A 14,151-nucleotide genomic window follows, 5' to 3' on the forward strand; every position below is an offset into this window, starting at 1 on the left:
CTCATGTCTATTTAGACTGCCTAGCAGTAAGGGATTTAAGGCTTCAACTTGGTTTGGACATGAGCAGAAGAAATATTAGTAATAATTGGGTAACTAATCTTAGGGACCATAATATATCCGTTGAGAATAGTATTATCACATGGACTAATATTTTTCCTTTCGTTATATGGGCTATTTGGACTAATAGGAATAATAATCTCTTTAACAATACCTCAAATAAGCCGGCTCTCCATCATGCCCTTAACCAAGCGGTGCAATACAAGCTTCTTACGCAAAATGAAGAAACAACTCACAAACTTATTCTTATCAGCCTCCAACAAACACTATTAAGCTTAACACTGACGGTTCGTTTATGGAAGCAAATTCTTTATGTGGCTTTGGTGGTATTTTCAGATACAGTAGGGGTCACCGGATACTTGGCTTCTATGGAGCCCTTCCAGGCTTATCACCCCTACAGGCGGAGCTGTTGGCTTTAAAAGCAGGCCTCCAAATAGCAAAAGAACAAGGCTTTACCAATTTAGAAGTGGAAACGGACTCTACTGGCCATTAATTGTTTGGAAAATGGAATGACTCTTTTTAATAATATTATTCTTGAGTGCAGGTCGTCAATGAACCAGGTGAAGGTTTAGGAAATCCACCACATTTTCAGGGAAGCCAAACTAGCTTATTTTGAAAACAAAAATGTCCTTTGTGACATGTTATGTAATAGCCAAGTAGTAAATGTCCCACCGGGCAATTATAGTTGTATGAACTCTACTATTATATGATATTTATAAATAAGATCCCTGTTATTCAAAAAAAAAAAAAAAGAAAACATATATTCTATCACATATATAATCTTCAATCCAAAAGAAAAAAAAGGTTTCGATAAACGAGAATAGAGGGAGTATATTTGTATGGGCGATTGGCCACAATCCACATGTTGGTCCCAGTAACGAAAACCAAAGTGTCCCAATATTAATGCCAGTGTCATTTGAGAGTTGGAGAATCCAACGTCAACGCTATAAATCCGACAACATAAATAGTCCCGTAATCATAATTAAACTCACACACGCTTTCATCAAAATAGTCTTCAACGCCTCTTTTCCTCGACCTCTTTTTAGTTTTTTCCATAACTTTTTTATTCTTCACTCCTTTAATCGAAAGAGTAGAATCTGGTGATCGAAAATGGGGTGTTGCAGTAGCAAAGCGGCAGATACTAAAGCCACCCGAATGGCTCGATGGCGTTCTACTGGCATCGTTGCTTTACGCGACTCCAAATTGAAGGCATTTCATTTCTTCTCTCCCTTTGTTAATTTCTCGTGACAACTATTTGCTGACTGTTCCATTTAGTATTGAAATGAAATGATAGACCGAGTATCGGAACTGATATAGAGGATTTATATAGTCGATTGCGAGTAGTTTTGATTTAAGGTTTAGTTGATTGCTTGATTTATTAGCCCAGTGTATGTTGCCCTGTGTTTTTCTAATTACTGTCTTTTTGGATTAAATATCCGTCAACTGAAAATATGGACTTTCGCTTCAAAGAAAAGTGTTCTGATTGACTGTTTGTTGTATTTCAGATTTTGGTGCTGTTTCCTTTTTGTCTATGTTATAGAGTTGTTTGGCGCCAGAAGCGTTTTACTTTCTTATGAGGAGGTTTATGAATATTTTGTGGAATTGACTTGGATGTTAACCTTCATGACACTTTGGAGTAAATTGCCTAAGAGCAAAAAAGTTAATGTGCCGATAGATTAAGTTCACTATTTCAGATATACATAATTAATCATCTTCATGTAGCAGAATTTAATCCATGTATCTCTTTCTAGAATGTTTTCTGTTCTCTAAGGAACCTAGAGGTTTGATATGAAAGAGCAGGAAAAAAGAAATGGACAATTGACCAAATACATTCAGTGAAAACTAGTATCAGGTTACTTTTTAAGTAATTCCTTTGTGAAAGGTTTTCATTTTCATGAGTCAAAGATGCATCTTTTGTCTGCACTCTGTAATGTCTTTAACATTTTTGCTACAAGGTTCGCACAGTCATGATCACATAGACTCGTAATATAAATTTTAAATTTGTGAACTTTTTTTCTGAAAAGTGAATGATCTGCATGAGAATTAGTTCAATTGATTGTGCCCCATAAATTAGAGCAGAGGCAGATCCAGGATTTAAATTCTATGGGTTCAACCTTTGAGGTTCTTAGTGTTGAACCCATTATATTTTTAACATTATGGATTCATATCTATTATTTGTTGCAATTTTCGTGGATTTTTACACATAAATTTATGCTACCGTAACATTGGATCCACCCCTGAATTAGAGAGAGGGAGTAACTGCATTTAGTGGCATCAGGACCAGTAGATGATTTAAGGGAGTCCTGGCGATGATGACATGCAATTATTTTTAACTGAAAGTGGATCTTTCCCTTCCTAAACTACTGACTGTCCACGACTAGTGATGAGATATGATTGTTTTAATCATGAAGTGTCCATGTGTTGTGTGTGCGTGCGCATGTATTGCACATATATATATTCAACATGCATGCTTGTATGAGTTTCCTAATCTAATTGGTGGTATGGCTTTACAAGGAAATAGGTTTAGATCCCGTTGACTTTAATTCATGAAGGTGGGTACAAGGCTTGGATAGTGTCAAAGTGATTGTAGCATGGATTCAGTAGTTACTGTTGTTTATTTGCTGGTTTCAACGAATAATGCTTGCTGTGAAGGAATGTAAATATGTCAGATAAGGACACAGTTTAATCCTTTCTATTAGTCAAATTCATGATGTCCTGACTGTTTTTTCCTTGTACAGTCTTTTCCAGATGAAGTTATTAGCCTGGAGAGATCTGTACGCACCCTCGACTTGACACACAATAAATTGGGTATTGCAATAATCTCTCAAGCTTTTGATTCCTATCTTCTTGCCAGTTAGAGTACAAAGATAAATCACAACAATTCCTTTGCAACTGCTATTTATGCTTATGCCTGTGTTACACTGTTACTTGGGGAAATTGTTTACGTCATTTATCTTTTAATCTCATTTTACCTGAAGCCTTTTGTTTTCCTGAAGCTAATCTCTCAGTCTTTGCATTGTGGCAGTTCATATTCCCATGGAGATCAACAAGTTAATTAACTTACAGCGTCTAGTAAGTACTACAAACTTACATGTTTGTTTCCTATCTTTGTGTCAAAGGGGCTTCATCAAAAGAAGAATATCTGATAAGATAACCTTATTATGTTATCAGCGCCCACATCTCATGATGAAAGCTAGGTCAGAATTGTTGGTCATATACTTGGAGCCAAAAGTCATTTAGGAAAAAAGGTACACGGTTTATTGTGGAAGAGAAATTTAGCAAGGTACGATTAGCTTCTTTTGGAAGGCGTGATGTTGTCAATGTGATAATATAAGAGAAGGGAAGAGAATGAGGAATCTCCACTGTTGGAAAAACCTAAATTACTGAGAATTGGAACGAAACAGGTCTAAACGGAGCAAAATGGCTACTAAGGATTGATATAGCTGACTGTACTAGCTCGGGATTGAGTATAGTTGTTATTGATGTTCTACTCTATCTTAGTGTCACCAATTCTGACATAGGCTATAATTGCTTTCTTTCTTTTCTGCTTCATCCCTAAGGGAGACAACCTTTTGCACCTGCCCCAATATTTCTGGTATTTTTGCGTGTTCTCGAATATTTTTGATTGGGTCTGGCTGGTTTGGGGGGGGGGGGGGGGGGATTGAGTAATTGGTCTGAATACTCAGTTTACTTGAAAAGTAGAAGAATAAGAAAGAAAGAACGAATTTACCATTAATAACCCAAAGTTGTACAAGGGGAAGGAAAGTCCTACTAAATAATTAATGCAGGTACTCCTAAATTTTAAAAACCTTGCAAAATAGGCATAAACGCAAACTGACTGAGCTTTATTTGGCACTGTAAAAAATAAAAATATCTCTAGTATTTACCAAAACCTTCTCCTAAGGTAGATAATATTATGCTATATCAGACGAAGTGTTGCGAGTTCTTTTCTTTTCTATTTTAGTTAAGAATTGTTAAGAATATGGATCTTGGGCCTAACTTAACCCCAAAGGCTAGCTCGAAAGGTGATGATTGACCAAGACTGCATAAGGAGACAAAACTCATTCCCTCAACCAATGTGGGACACTCTAACATCCTCCCCCTTCCTCCCACTGCTTAGGACTGAAATTTGGAGCTTGGACAACATAACATGAGGCCGCACACTGGAAAACACCATAAGGGGGATAAGTCTGGCTCTACTTTCATGTTAAGAAAATTGACCTTAGGCTTAACTCAACCTCAAAAGCTAACTCAAGGATTTGCTCAAGACCATATACTAGACAACAACCAATTCCCTCTACCGTTGTAATACACTCTAATAAGAAAAATCCGATCTGAATTTTCTCGTGGCATTTTCATGTCCTGATAGAAGGAAGAAGCATACCACTAATGTGGTTAAAAGCTTCTCTCCTTTTAGTCAATCATTACTAAGATAGAGTTTTTTACATGATATCAAAGCAAGCCCCTCATGTTTCTTCAGGCATATGGCTGGCTGGCAGTTCTACCCTCTCATTTGTTATATCAACGGGTTTGCTAAATATTGAGGGGAATGATTAAACATGTTTTCTAGTAAATAATAAGTGGTTTGTTCGGTTGGAAATGTAAGGTTTAAGCAATAGCAATTGTCCAAAATATCATGGCAAACACCAAACTGGAGAGATGCTGGCAGCTTAACTTTAAAGGATGATTCTAAGCTATGAGAGAGAGAAGTCTTAGAGGAGGAAATGGCCATGTGAAGGATTTGGAATGCAAGTCAGTTCAATTTTTTATGATAAGGCAATATGTGGTGGGAAAAAGCCCCAACATACAACTGGTATACAAAAACTGGACCTACATGAAAACACGGTTCTCCATAAAATGCACCCAATCATCCATGCTAACAGGAACCTCGGATGCTTACAAAACTCAACAAAAAGTCAAAACTAAATAAATTTGTCCTAATCTTTACAAGAATATTCTCTACACCTTCAAACGCTCAACTAAGCCGAATCAGCTCTACTTGGGAAAACTGTATGCATTTCCCTTCTGGTGAGAAGTGTTTATTTTCTGACGACTCTGAAGAGGTTTTCATGTTTTATACTATTGATATCATACATGTATGCTCTTGAATAACCAGTACTATGAAGAGTTGGTTATGTCTGATTTATCCAAAGAATTGAGTGTTGATTATTTCTTTTCAGATTTTGGCTGATAACCTTATTGAGCATATGCCTGTGAACCTGGGATTGCTTCAGTCTTTGAAAGTTGCAACACTTGATGGGAACCAAATTACAACCTTGCCTGATGAAAGTAATTCCCCGGGATTCTAGTAGATGTCTTTATGCTATATATATATTTACACTCTCTTTTCTAACAACCGAATGCTCTTGTATTCAGTGGGCCAGTTAGTGAAGCTTGAGCGTTTATCTGTCTCAGCAAACTTGTTAACGAGCTTGCCTGACACCATTGGGAGCTTGCGGAATGTAAGTGATCTATTCTGATGGTTTATATGGTGCCAGCTTAAACTGTTATGCTGTTCTATATAGTTGTCAGTTGAAATATTATTTTTGCACTGGATTTACTGCATTGTTCAATGTTATGTATAATGATGCTAAGGTGGTTAAGAAATGGTGTCAATCTTGTTAATTAGAGAACTATTCAGCGAATTGATATTCAAATTAATGAGTTTCTTATCACTTGTTAGTAGAGAACTGTTCAGCAAATTGATATCCAAATTAATGAACTTCCCATCGCTCTTGTTAGTAGAGAATCATTCAGCAAATTGATGTCAAAATTAATGAACTTTTTGTGCTTGCAACTGGAAGCTCAACTTTTTCTCAATTTATATAGCGATTCCACTTCACTGTGAATATCTATTCTCCTCTTGGTAGTTAATGATGTCGCTCGTCTATCTTGTGCATGTATTTTAGTTTTGGAAGAGGATCCTCGAGCTCCCTGGGGAGGGTGGTGGAGTTTGGAGAATAAGTGGCTCTTTGTGGGTTGTCTTGAGGTCCACCACACTGAGTGCCTTTACTTTCTCCTTTTTAATTCCCTCTGACTTCAATTGAAATTTATTTTCCATAAGTTTTTCCAATGTCATTGATAATCGTGAAATGAAAAACAGTGTTCACTTGTTGTTCTTTTTCTGATTCTCGTGTACGGTGACTTGGGATGATGAGTTAAGATCTTTCAATCAAGTTAACTGCTCTATTTCCTCTGGAAGTGGATACCCTTCTAAAAGGTCGCATATATTGTTATTCTATAGATCTTCTCTGTATGTGAGTTCGGTTCTATATGATCATGTTGTTTTTCTGTTTCTCTGAGAAAGGCGCACTGCCTAGACTCAAGTACTCTCAATTCATCTTATTTGAGAGCATAAGGCTGTTGAATTGACATTGATGTTCTGGCCGTGCAGTTGGTGCTGTTGGATGTTTCAAACAATAAGTTAAAGTTTCTTCCTGAATCTATTGGAAGTTGCTTCTCTTTGGAAGAATTGCAAGCTAATGGTACCTTCAGATTTTAGCTCGCCTATTATCTGATTCTTGCTATTTCTATATTTTGTTTGCTTCCTGGTGCTGGAGCTTCATGTCCAATATACATTGAGGGATAAAGTACCAAAACGAAACAAGAACAAAAGAAGCATCCTTAATAAAAAAACCATCAATATAAAATTAAGTGAAAGTCATGGCTAATAATGAAATTGGGAGGGTGGTGGTGACATAGAAGTTAAGGAACATCCACAACTCTCTTTTGTTAAGCTTATAAATCACTAGTCTTAGTACCATTCATTATATTTGTACATGATTTAAGGTTCTATTTTTCCTCAGAGTGCCAAATTAGGTTTTTACTGATTTTTCTGCGGTCTTGCTTATGGATACCAACTTTTTGTCGCAGATAATTCTATTGAAGAGCTTCCTGCTTCAATTTGCAATCTTGTTCAATTAAAGTCACTCTGCCTGAACAACAACAATCTCAATCAGGTTACCATCTAATTCTCTCTCTCTCTCTCTCTCTCTCTCTCTCTCTCTCTCTCTCTCTCTCTCTCTCTCTCTCTCTCTCTCTCTCTCTCTTCATTACACATAAATAAGTGCAATGCATTGTAACCCACGTGGATAAGGGTTTGACTGTTTGTCTCATTGAAAAGCTAGATCTGATGCTGTATATACTAGATATTTTCTGATGATGCTTGAAGCATGCTCTCTCTCTTTCTCTCTCTCTTAATATCTAACGATCCTATTAAGCAGAGTTAAGAACCCTCTTCGCACTATCTGTATACGTAAAGGCCCACACTGCTGCTCTGTGTATGGGTGCAAAAAGAAACATGCACAGTGTATCTAACTTATAAAATGACCATATTGCAAAATCTAGGTCTCTTCATTACACAAAATCATCCACATTTGTGGTCATGGATGGAACTTCTAACAGTCTCTTCCATTTAAAGCATCCAAGTTTTTGCACTCATTCCTATCAGATATATGTTTTTAGAAGATTCTCATGCTTGCTATTGGTACCGGTTGCTCAGATGCCTCTAAATTTGTTAAGAGAATGCAAGAGCTTGCAAAATATAGCACTGCACAGAAATCCCATTTCCATGGACCAATTTCAACAGGTTTTTACTCACTACTGTTCACGGTTTGATACTACTCAGTTATGTTAATCCTGGAAAAGTCATTTACAGATAATGGTATTTACTTTTTTATTTCAGATGGAAGGCTTCAAGGAATTTGAAGCCCGCCGTAAACAGAAGTTTGATAAACAAATTGATTCAAATGTCATAATCAGTTCGAAAGGGCTTGATGAGGGTGTTGACTTGTGATTCCTCTCCACAGGCAGTTTACGTAAGGCTTCCGCTCTATCTTGTTAAATCTTGGTTTTCCTATCTTTACTTCAATTAGGCTTCCGCTCTATCTTCTTAAATCTTGGTTTTACCATCTTTACTTCAATTCCTTTTTGAAAACTTCCCCTTACTGTATAACCATGCGTTAGCTGTATTACACAATAATGCTCCTTCAGTTGCTGTCTAGCTTTTAGTATTTCTAGTGGCTGTAACGCCTACTTTTGACAATTCATTCTTGTCGTCTGATAGGAATACATGTATGTGTTCATTACTTTCTCTTACCTCTCAAAGAGCCTGGTGTGCCTGGACAGTTGCCTCTTCTCATTCACGTCCCAGGCTTATAGCTTGTACTATTTGCCACTGTATCTTTGTCACTAAGTGTGTATATTTGTGGGAATTTATTGGTGACTTCGATTTCAAAAGATGGAAAATGATAAGAATTTCTGATATAGTGCCATGGTAGCATGATAATTTTGTCCATCAAGTTTCTGAATGTGATAGATTTTCATTGCAAAAGAGATCCCACGAGATGCTAGATCAATAGTATTTTAACACTTCCTATTCAAACTGCTATTGTTGATGATACTGATTTTTTAAAATGATATCTCTGCAGGTTAACTTTGCGGCTTGAGGTTGGATGGCATTGTGACAGCTTTGACTTTGATGAAAGCTGCAGCTTTGACTTGTGCGTAATTCTATCTATGCTGAGTTACAGTAATTCTAAATGATATGCAGACCTAACGATTTCCTTTACCTTTTTGATAATTTTATGCATATTCAGTGAGCTGTATATCATCATTCAAAACCAATGATTAAAAACCTTAGTAAACATGTCTTTTTTTTAAAAGTTATATTTGTAAATTCGGTTGTACAGGGGGATTGGAGAAGGGAGGCGAAAGAGGGTAGTGTGGAAACCCACACCTATTGTATGGAGTGCTTACTACCAGTCTTGGTGGAAACTAATGTTCCAATCCTAATACTAGCAGAGTAAAAAACATACTAAGTGATTTCTTTTTATTTATCTAAGTCTTGACAAATAGAATTATTTCGAACCCGTGATAGAAGGTAACACATACTCAACAGTGTGCATAATTTGGTCTGGATAAAACAATTATATTATTTTTTTCCCAACAAACAACCCGGACATAACAATTATAAAAGAAGAAATAATCATATAATTTGACACATAGGCAATGTGGTAGATAAATCTAATTAATCAATTTTTTTTAGAATAAATTGTAATAATTCATAGAGTTTTAGTAGTCCAGTTGATTGGCTACTTGAATTTTTACCTTATTGATAATCGTTCGATGAGATGTCCTTAAGGAGCGTCATGATTGTAGTACAAATTATTGTAACTATGATAAAAAATATTCACTAAACCTTCTGAATCGCCACAAATTTAAATGGATAGGCAAAAATTATTGTAGTACAAGTTATCATAACTTGGAAAAAATTATTCATTGATCCCGACGGAACGTCACAAGTCCCAATGGACCCAGAACTTGCTTTGTCATAAGTTTTTACGAATTGTTATGACTGTAGTATAAATTATCTTCACTTTTGATAATAATTATTCACTAATCACTAACCATAAGTTGTCTTAACTTTGATAATAATTATTCACTAATCACTATCCACTACTTGCATTTATAAAAGCAACAATAATTACATTCTTACGTGTAAACAAGAAGAGATAGATTACAATTATTACCGACTTATTAATACGATCGTTATAATTTGTAGGTAAAATTTTGACCAATGCGTTCTTGCTTCAAAATTGATCAAAATTCAATTCAAAATCTTCAAAATTCAATAGAAATCAGATTTTTGAGATTGACAACGATCATTCTTTTCTGAGTGAACTAGAAAGTTCTTCACGTCAACAAGTTTTTTTAAGCTCAATAAAATTCAATAAAGGTATTTTATAATTTTATTTCAATCGAACATATCCAAATTATTAGGGATAAATAATATAAGCTCAATTGACATTATTCACTCAATATCAATCACAAACAAGATCAATTTCATATATATATATATATATATATATATCTCCTATTTGACTTATTGACTAACCAATTTGCCTAATAAAATCACCACGCGGTGCAGCCAATATATAGCCATAGGGTATTTGGCGTAATTAGCTGTAATTACCGAACCCCTTTTTGACCACCCGCATTACTATTTTCCCTCAATACACTTCGATAACCCTAGCTTTACCTTTTTCATCGCCGACAAATTCAATTTTTCCCCCAATTTCAAAACCTACTTCCTTTCTCCCTCAAATCCACCTCGATTTTTACTCGATTTCTTCAAATCAATCTCCGATTCTTCTAATTCTTTTCTTCATCTATCGATCGATACCTTTTTTGGCTCTGTCCATTCGGAAAATCGAATTCCGAAGTTAGGGTTTCAGATCTGTTCTATTTTCACCAGATCTGTTCTAATTCTCCTTTATTTTTGTAAATTAATCATTTTTTGGGTAATTCTTTGTTTTTCTTCTTCGATTTCTCTTGATTTTGTCAAAAAAATATTTTAAAAATCGATTTTCCCTATAAATAGTTTGTGATTTAGGGTTTCTTCTCTAATCGTTCTCTTTTTTGTTTAGTTTATTGATACCCAGAATTAATTTCTGGTTGATTTTATTATTTTGCTTTTGATTGAAGTGTAGAGTCTAAATTGGGATCTAGGGTTTAGGGTTTTTTGTTATATTATAATTATAATTTGTCCCCTTTTTTCTCTCACTTTATTTTTTTCAAGGAAAACGAAATATTTCATTTTAATTTCTGTTTATCTTTAAAATTTTGCCCCAATTGGAAAAAAATCCTGCCGGCTCAATTCGACCAAGACCCTTCACAATTAAGGTACTTGAGCTCTGCCCAATAGTATTGGCATTCTGTAAGAAATAGTCTATTTGTTTGATCCTGCCTATATGATTAGACAAATAGACGTTTTTCTCTTCAAATTTTTATTTCACCTTGAGGGTCAAATAATAAGATAACCAATTTAATGTTATTCTAATTTCCGAACAAAGGACATGGACTCACTGGCTTTTCACTAATTAGACATTTTAGAATGACTTCTTGCTTGGCTGAGCTCAATTATTCTTATTGACATAGTTGTTGATAGTGAAATTACTGTTATAGTGGCATAGTATGCCTGTTATGGAGAATTTAGTTAGTGCTCTTTTTAGCTATGCAATATGGTGTTATATTTAATCGAAAAATGCTCAACGCTGTGCATGACTATGGCTTCAGCATGTCTTTTTGTCTAGTGTTAGCTAATTGTCCTTTTTGAGGGATCAATTTGCACTGATATAGCATTTAAAGTTCTGGATGTATTATGCAATTATGGTTGCGTTGGTTAACATGTTTTTCGAATGTGGGGAACAATTTTTACTCTCTGGTCTTTTCAAAATTCAGTATCTTATTGCAACTCCCTTTACAGTTAAATATGGTGCAAAAGAGGCCATTTGGTGAAGAGTTGTGTGAGGTTTCATCAAAGCAGCCAAGGCATGTAGAACCAAACAGTCAGCTAGTTTCAGTTTTGGACTTCTGTCCTCATGAAGCAGTGGCTATGAAGCCTTATGCTTCAGGTAAAGGATTGATTCTTCAAGAAGCATTTTTGCTAGCTTGTTCGTTGACTTGTATATTTGTGATGCTTTATTTATTTGGCAATTTTTTGTTAATTCCTGAGACATTATTTAAACACTTTGAGCAGTTTTATTCTAGGTTGTCATATAGGCTTGCACTTTTAGTTGCAGACTTCGGATGTAAATGGTTTTTGGATACGGTATCTTTTTTTGATTCTTGGTTATGAACTGTTCCATATCTATATTAGGTGGAGATGAAGATAATACCAAGAAACCTGATAGTGGCAACACCCCTGAAATTTCCACTTTTCCTGATCAAGATACTGATACATCCATTGATGGCTCTGCTTCAAACTCTTCTTGGCCCATTAGTAGCACTAGTGAAGAAGACATCAGGTTTGAGGTGCCTTTTGACTCATTGAGGTCTCCTGAATATTATCTTCCATCCAGGACCATTACTCATCCAAGGGAAGTATATTTCTCTCTGTTGAGAAATTCTCCTCAAAAGTTGGTGCCTATCGGACCCGATTTCCAAGCTGAATTGCCAGAATGGGGTGGGCATGGTAGTAAGGATAAACCCATCGTGCAGGATTCACATGAGAACATGAATCTTCCATCCCAAGCTCTAGAATCAGATCGTGTTGATGATTTTTCTGATGAAAATAAATTTGCTGGGACTTGTATCGTTCCAATGCGTAACACAGAGTTAACAGCAGACCACGAGGAGATTGCTGGAGTGGGAAGAGCTGAATGTTCTTGTGAGGACGCAGGTTCCATGAGATGTGTTCGGCTACACATCATTGAAGCCAGAGAAAAACTTAAGATATCCCTTGGTGAGGAGACATTTGTTAGGTTGGGTTTCTGTGGTATGGGAGAGGTAGTGACAGAGAAATGGTGTGAAGAGGAAGAGGACTTATTTCATGAGGTTGTGTTCTCAAACCCTGCTTCTTTAGGCAGGGATTTCTGGAACAATCTTGCTAGTGCATTTCCTTCACGTTCCAGGAGGGAACTTGTCAGCTATTACTTTAACGTCTTTATTTTGCGAAAACGTGCCAAGCAGAACAGATTTGACCCGTCCAACGTCGATAGTGATAATGATGAATGGCAGGAGATTGATGACACTGCTGATGATGAAGATAAAATGACGGATGGAGATGAGGATTCTGTGGTAGAATCACCAGAATATCAAAATGATTTTGGCTGCAATGAGATTTATGGGGATGATAAACAGGCATATGATGAGAATGTTGGTGTCGCGACCTGGGAAGTCTATAAACCTGTAGGCTTTGGTAGCAGGAAGGTGTTCACTGATTTATCAGCAGAATGCCCTGATAAGTTATTTGATACTAACAGCAGTTTTACACCCAGTATTCAGCACCTAGACAGAGGTGTTTCAAATGAAGCGAGTAACTATTATGGCTCCCATACGCGTGACGCACCTGGCGGTGCTCCGGAAGCACCTCTTGGAAGGACTGTCAATGGTAGACATTGGGCAAGTGATTTTGCCAGTATTGGCCGTGACAATGGGCATGACTTTGTGTTGGGACCGTGCAGCGCTAAAGAATGGGATATCGGGTATTTGAGCTGTGCCAAGAGTGAAGTTGACTTATTACCAACCCACACTATGATTGAAGAAGTCTTTGGAGATGGAGCCTGGAGTTACAAGAGCAGAGATGGTCACAGCTTAAACTAAGTTTTGCTAAAGTTCTGCCAATGTCGTCATCTGAACTTCCTGAAGACGCTTCGTGCTGAGTATACACACGTTCCTATTTTTCTTGTATATCGTAATGATGGAAGGAGGAAATTTTTACTCAGATGTAAAAAATTATTTTGCAAGGGTATTACATGAGCCGAGGTATGCTTGGCCTATTTCAATCTGTACAGTTGCTATTATTTCTTTATTTAGCACCAATCCGTGTTTCTGTAGAGGAACTGCTTTGAGTTTTGACTTATGGTAGGTGCTTAGGATTTGTGTAAATACAAATTATGGTATGACCAAACTATCCAAAATGGAAGAATCTCTTAAATTATGGGATTTGAGTATATACGCCGACTTTGTAAAGAATTTTATATTATTAGTATAGTTTAATCAAGGAAAAATACCAGTTATGCCCATTTATAAGTAGCTTATTACAAAAATTGGCCAATTAATAAAATATTACTAATATTAGCCGATTAGCTATTTGTAGCCAAAAAATGTCAAATTTTTGCTTTCTTTTGAGTGGGTGTTATTAGGATATATTGGGTACATCTTAAGGAGCTTGTATCTCAATTTTGAGATGATTTGGCGGAGTTTTGAGGTGGTTTGAATTGAAAAATTCGAACTAGAAGATGAAAATGAAAAAAATAACAGGTGTATCACATATATATCATATTTGTATCAAATGTGTATCACATGTATATCCATGTATACCTCATATGAGATACATGCGTGATACATGTTCGCAGAAGAATTTTTTGAACTCGATTTTAACTACGAATTTTGATACCAAATCAATCCAAATCACCTCCAATCTTCCTCAAATTTTGTATATTGACTCATCTATATGTTTTCAATGAATCTCAACCATACTCATTGAAAAAAGTCCTTTTTTTCTTAGATATTTGGAATCTTGTATATATATATATATATATATATATATATATATATATATATATATATATATATATATATATATATATA

General features: G+C 35.9%; 2 protein-coding genes across 3 annotated transcripts; both read left to right on the forward strand.

Moving 5' to 3' along the window:
- The first annotated feature begins 924 nt into the window (after positions 1 to 924).
- Positions 925 to 8,892, forward strand: LOC109220918 (plant intracellular Ras-group-related LRR protein 7-like). 2 transcript variants are annotated; one of them, XR_002067172.1, is made up of 11 exons: positions 925 to 1,266; positions 2,796 to 2,865; positions 3,083 to 3,129; positions 5,238 to 5,346; positions 5,434 to 5,519; positions 6,452 to 6,542; positions 6,931 to 7,016; positions 7,559 to 7,645; positions 7,742 to 7,874; positions 8,487 to 8,558; positions 8,748 to 8,892. XR_002067172.1 is itself a non-coding variant. In XM_019385387.1 (10 exons), exons 1-9 carry the CDS (start codon positions 1,168 to 1,170, stop codon positions 7,850 to 7,852), a joined length of 786 nt encoding a protein of 261 aa, XP_019240932.1. In that variant the 5' UTR covers positions 925 to 1,167; the 3' UTR covers positions 7,853 to 7,874; positions 8,487 to 8,892. The 2 variants fall into 2 exon arrangements, 1 of the variants encoding a protein (XP_019240932.1); XM_019385387.1 differs by having other exon boundaries at positions 8,487 to 8,892.
- Positions 8,893 to 10,011: 1,119 nt separating this feature from the next.
- Positions 10,012 to 13,508, forward strand: LOC109220917. Its single transcript, XM_019385386.1, has 3 exons — positions 10,012 to 10,740; positions 11,324 to 11,471; positions 11,717 to 13,508. The coding sequence occupies exons 2-3, from the start codon at positions 11,330 to 11,332 to the stop codon at positions 13,159 to 13,161; spliced, it is 1,587 nt and encodes a 528-aa protein (XP_019240931.1). The 5' UTR covers positions 10,012 to 10,740; positions 11,324 to 11,329; the 3' UTR covers positions 13,162 to 13,508.
- Positions 13,509 to 14,151: the final 643 nt, after the last annotated feature.

This window comes from Nicotiana attenuata, unplaced genomic scaffold (assembly GCF_001879085.1).
Source record: "Nicotiana attenuata strain UT unplaced genomic scaffold, NIATTr2, whole genome shotgun sequence".
NCBI lineage: Eukaryota > Viridiplantae > Streptophyta > Magnoliopsida > Solanales > Solanaceae > Nicotiana > Nicotiana attenuata.

What these genes read in the sequence shown, in the direction of transcription:
- LOC109220917 (XM_019385386.1), top strand. Translation starts at nt 11,330, where the DNA reads ATGGTGCAAAAGAGGCCATTTGGTGAAGAGTTGTGTGAGGTTTCATCA. An exon ending in TATGAAGCCTTATGCTTCAG is followed by an intron (nt 11,472 to 11,716) that starts GTAAAGGATTGA and finishes TATCTATATTAG; the next exon opens with GTGGAGATGAAGATAATACC.
- LOC109220918 (XM_019385387.1), top strand. Translation starts at nt 1,168, where the DNA reads ATGGGGTGTTGCAGTAGCAAAGCGGCAGATACTAAAGCCACCCGAATG. An exon ending in TACGCGACTCCAAATTGAAG is followed by an intron (nt 1,267 to 2,795) that starts GCATTTCATTTC and finishes TTCCTTGTACAG; the next exon opens with TCTTTTCCAGATGAAGTTAT. An exon ending in TAATTAACTTACAGCGTCTA is followed by an intron (nt 3,130 to 5,237) that starts GTAAGTACTACA and finishes ATTTCTTTTCAG; the next exon opens with ATTTTGGCTGATAACCTTAT.